The sequence below is a fragment of the Onychomys torridus genome, chromosome 3, assembly GCF_903995425.1.
Source record: "Onychomys torridus chromosome 3, mOncTor1.1, whole genome shotgun sequence".
In the NCBI taxonomy this organism is placed as follows: domain Eukaryota; kingdom Metazoa; phylum Chordata; class Mammalia; order Rodentia; family Cricetidae; genus Onychomys; species Onychomys torridus.
In genome coordinates, this window is record NC_050445.1 from 1,080,584 (window position 1) to 1,083,847 (window position 3,264).

The window sequence follows — 3,264 nt, forward strand, 5'->3', positions numbered from 1 at the left end:
ATGAACCTGGTCGGAAGGAGCTTGGCTCTGGGCTGGATCACTACCATCTTGGTGGTACAGGTGTCTGTGGCAAGGCACTCCTGGTGGGCATTATGGGACTTGAGTCCTCAAGAGCTGGAGTGTGTGCACAACTTCCTGGTGAACAGGAGAGAGCTGGAGCTGCAGTCATCCAAGGTACTGACATTGGCCAAGAACTCTGTGTTTCTCATTGAGACGCTGAAGCCCAAGAAGTATGAGGTACTGGATTTCCTAGATAACAGAGCCATGCCACCTTTACAGGAAGCCCATGTCCTCATCTACTTTGGTGCCCAGGAGTATCCCAATGTCACTGAGTATGCTGTGGGGCCAGTTGAACAGCCCATGTACATGAGAAAACTGAGCCGCAAGGGAGGCCAGGAGCTGTCATGGACATCTAGACCCATGTCCAAAGTAGAGTCTGTCCTCCTCTTCCAGACTCTGAAGACAGCCATGGAGCCCTTACAAGAGTTTTTCTTTGAGACCACTGGCTTCACACTACAAGACTGTAATGGCGGCTGTCTGACCTTCACCTATGTTGCCCCTCATGCTATGACATTCAGAAAGTGCTGGAGCTGGTTTCTCTTGCAACGCTTGGTGAATGGCTACTTCCTGCAGCCCACAGGGCTAGAGATCCTTGTGGATCATGGGAGCACAGATGTCCAGAACTGGAGAGTGGAGCAGCTCTGGTATAATGGCAAGTTCTACAACAGCCCAGAGGAACTGGTTCAGAAATATGCAGATGGAGAAGTGGACGTATTGGTTCTTGAGGACCCACTGCCCAAGATTTCACCGCAGTACTCAACCTACAAGCCCAGTGCTGAATTCCAAATACCCATGAGCAAGGGTGGTCCTCGAGTGCCCCAGCCCAGTGCTGAATCTCACATACCCATGAGCAAGGGTGGTCCTCGGAGTGTTCCAGCCCAATGCTGAATTCCAAATACCCATGAGCAAGTGTTCCAGCCCAGCGTTCCCCTATATAGCCTAAAACACAACACTGTGCTCCATGGGGACTGGAGCTTCTTCTTCAAGCTGCACTCTTCTTATGGGCTTCAGCTCTTTAATGTGTACTTCGGGGGTGAGCGGATCGCCTATGAGATTGGTGTGCAAGAGGTTATGACACTGTATAGAGGACACATGGCTGAAGGCAGGGAGACCAAGTGCATGGATGTGGGCTGGGGCCTAGGAGGTATCACTCACTAGTTAACTCCAGGCATTAACTGTCCCGACATAGCCACCTTCCTGGACGCCATCCACTACTATGACAGTGACGGCCCTGTCCTCCATCAACGAGCCCTCTGTATCTTTGAAGTGCCCAAAGTAGTCCCCCTTAGGTGGCACTTCAACTCCAACTTCAGAAATAGCTTCAGTTCCCATGCCAGGCTGAATGGGCCCAGGCTGGTTCTGAGGACAGCATCAACAATCCACAATCATGATTATACCTGGGACTTCATATTCCACCCGAATGGCGTGATGAAGGGCAAGATGTATGCCACTGATTGTGTCCATGCCACTTTCTACACCTCAGAAGGGCTGGTCCACAGCACTCACCTGCACAGCCACCTACTTGGAAATGTCCACTCCCACCTTGCACATTACCGAATTGACCTGGATGTGGCAGGTAGGACTTGAGACCAGACCCTCTCAGGTACTAATTTCATATTTCCAGTAACTTCCTAACAAGAGACAGGGCTAAGACTCCCTGATTTTAAAAAAATCAGCCTTCTTACACCACAACACATAAGGAAACATCGTTGTGCCCCTAAATGTGGGGTGTGCTTTCCTCTTGTTGGGTCTCGTGGAGTGGTGGACAGCGTTGGGAGGAAGGAGTGTCATGAGAGGTAATAAATGCTACTTCCAGTACTGAGAGATGACACCACAGTGTCACCTGAGTGTTCCAGGTTTCTGGAATGAGTGATATCACTACAGAGGCATGGCATAGCTGTGATACTTGACTTCAAATCCTATAACAAAACAATGTCCCCAACATGGCTACCAGCCCAGATGCTTAAATGCCACCCTCTTAGTCCTACCTGGCCCTCGAGTACACCAATAGTCCTCATGTCTGAAGAAACACAGGCTACTATGTCTATAATGTTAAGACCCCAGGAAGCAGACTAGAGCTCTATAAAAGAGGCTATGGTCACCCTTCTGTCTCAGTTGCCATGACGGACCCATGAGCTGTCCTCTAGCTTATCTGTTACGAGGGCTTGGCCTCCCTTCTTCCTACAGTGCTACCCCCGTGCTTGCCCCCAGCACCCCTTCTTCCTAGGGGCTGCTGTGGGTATGGACTAGCATGAAGAACGTATCAAACAGGAGGAAGTTTCTGTTCCAGCCCCCTGATTCTCATCCTCCACTCATGATACAGGTACCAAGAACAGATTCCAGACACTGAGGATAAGTGTGGAAAACATCACCAGTCCCTGGACCAGGAGAAGCCAGCAGGTCAAACCCATACTTGACAAGACTCAGCACTTCTGGGAGCACCAGGCAGCCTTCCACTTCAGACAGACTCTGCCCAAGTACCTGCTTTTTAGCAACACTGGGGAACGTGTGCTAGGTCACAGTCAGAGCTACCACCTGCAGATCCCCTCTATGGCTGAGCAAATGCTGCCCCCAGGCTGGCAGAGCTCAGCAGCTTTCACATGGCCCAGGTGAGGCAGCTCAGGCAAACTGGTGAGCAAGGCCAGAGATCCCTCCGTGACTGAGTGTGTCATCCGCCTCATCTACAAGGCCACGTTTGTGCTGGCCTCTGGGTCTGCCTCCTAATGAAGTGTGGGAGGGAGCGGGGAGCTCACAGGGATCCTAGCTGACAGATGGAAATGGGCAGTCTCTCAGTCTCAATCACTTTTTCTGGGGGAGCAGCAGTTTCTCTATCCTTGGCCCTGAGGGTGTTTCTATGGAGGGGGTCAAAGGCAGCCCCATTTCTGGAGCTCCTTGGATTCCTCTCTGCCTGCAGGTACCAGCTGGTGGTGACGAAGTACCAGGAAGCCGAGCAGCTCCACAGCAGCCTGTACAACCAGAACCACCACTGGGCTTACCCTATGGTCATTGAGGACTTCATTCATAACAATGAAAGCATTAAAGATGAGGTACTGATACAGTCCCCTTTACCCACCTCGGGTCTTGTCACTAATCAGTGACTGGAGCTTTCCTTAGTCCCAGGACGGTGGCTGGTTGTGCAGAGGGCAAGTTCAGAGGTCAGGACAGATGGGCCCACATCTTTTAAACAGGCAGAGCAAATCTTGG

The 3,264-nt window shown here is 51.3% G+C and overlaps 1 protein-coding gene across 1 annotated transcript in view; it reads left to right on the forward strand.

The window, feature by feature from the left end:
- The window catches only part of LOC118579485 (amiloride-sensitive amine oxidase [copper-containing]-like), a 4,222-nt gene continuing 958 nt past the window's right edge, over positions 1-3,264 (forward strand). The window contains 4 exon segments of the mRNA XM_036180773.1: positions 1-873; positions 967-1,636; positions 2,384-2,669; positions 2,975-3,107. Coding sequence (XP_036036666.1) covers positions 1-873; positions 967-1,636; positions 2,384-2,669; positions 2,975-3,107 — 1,962 coding nt within the window.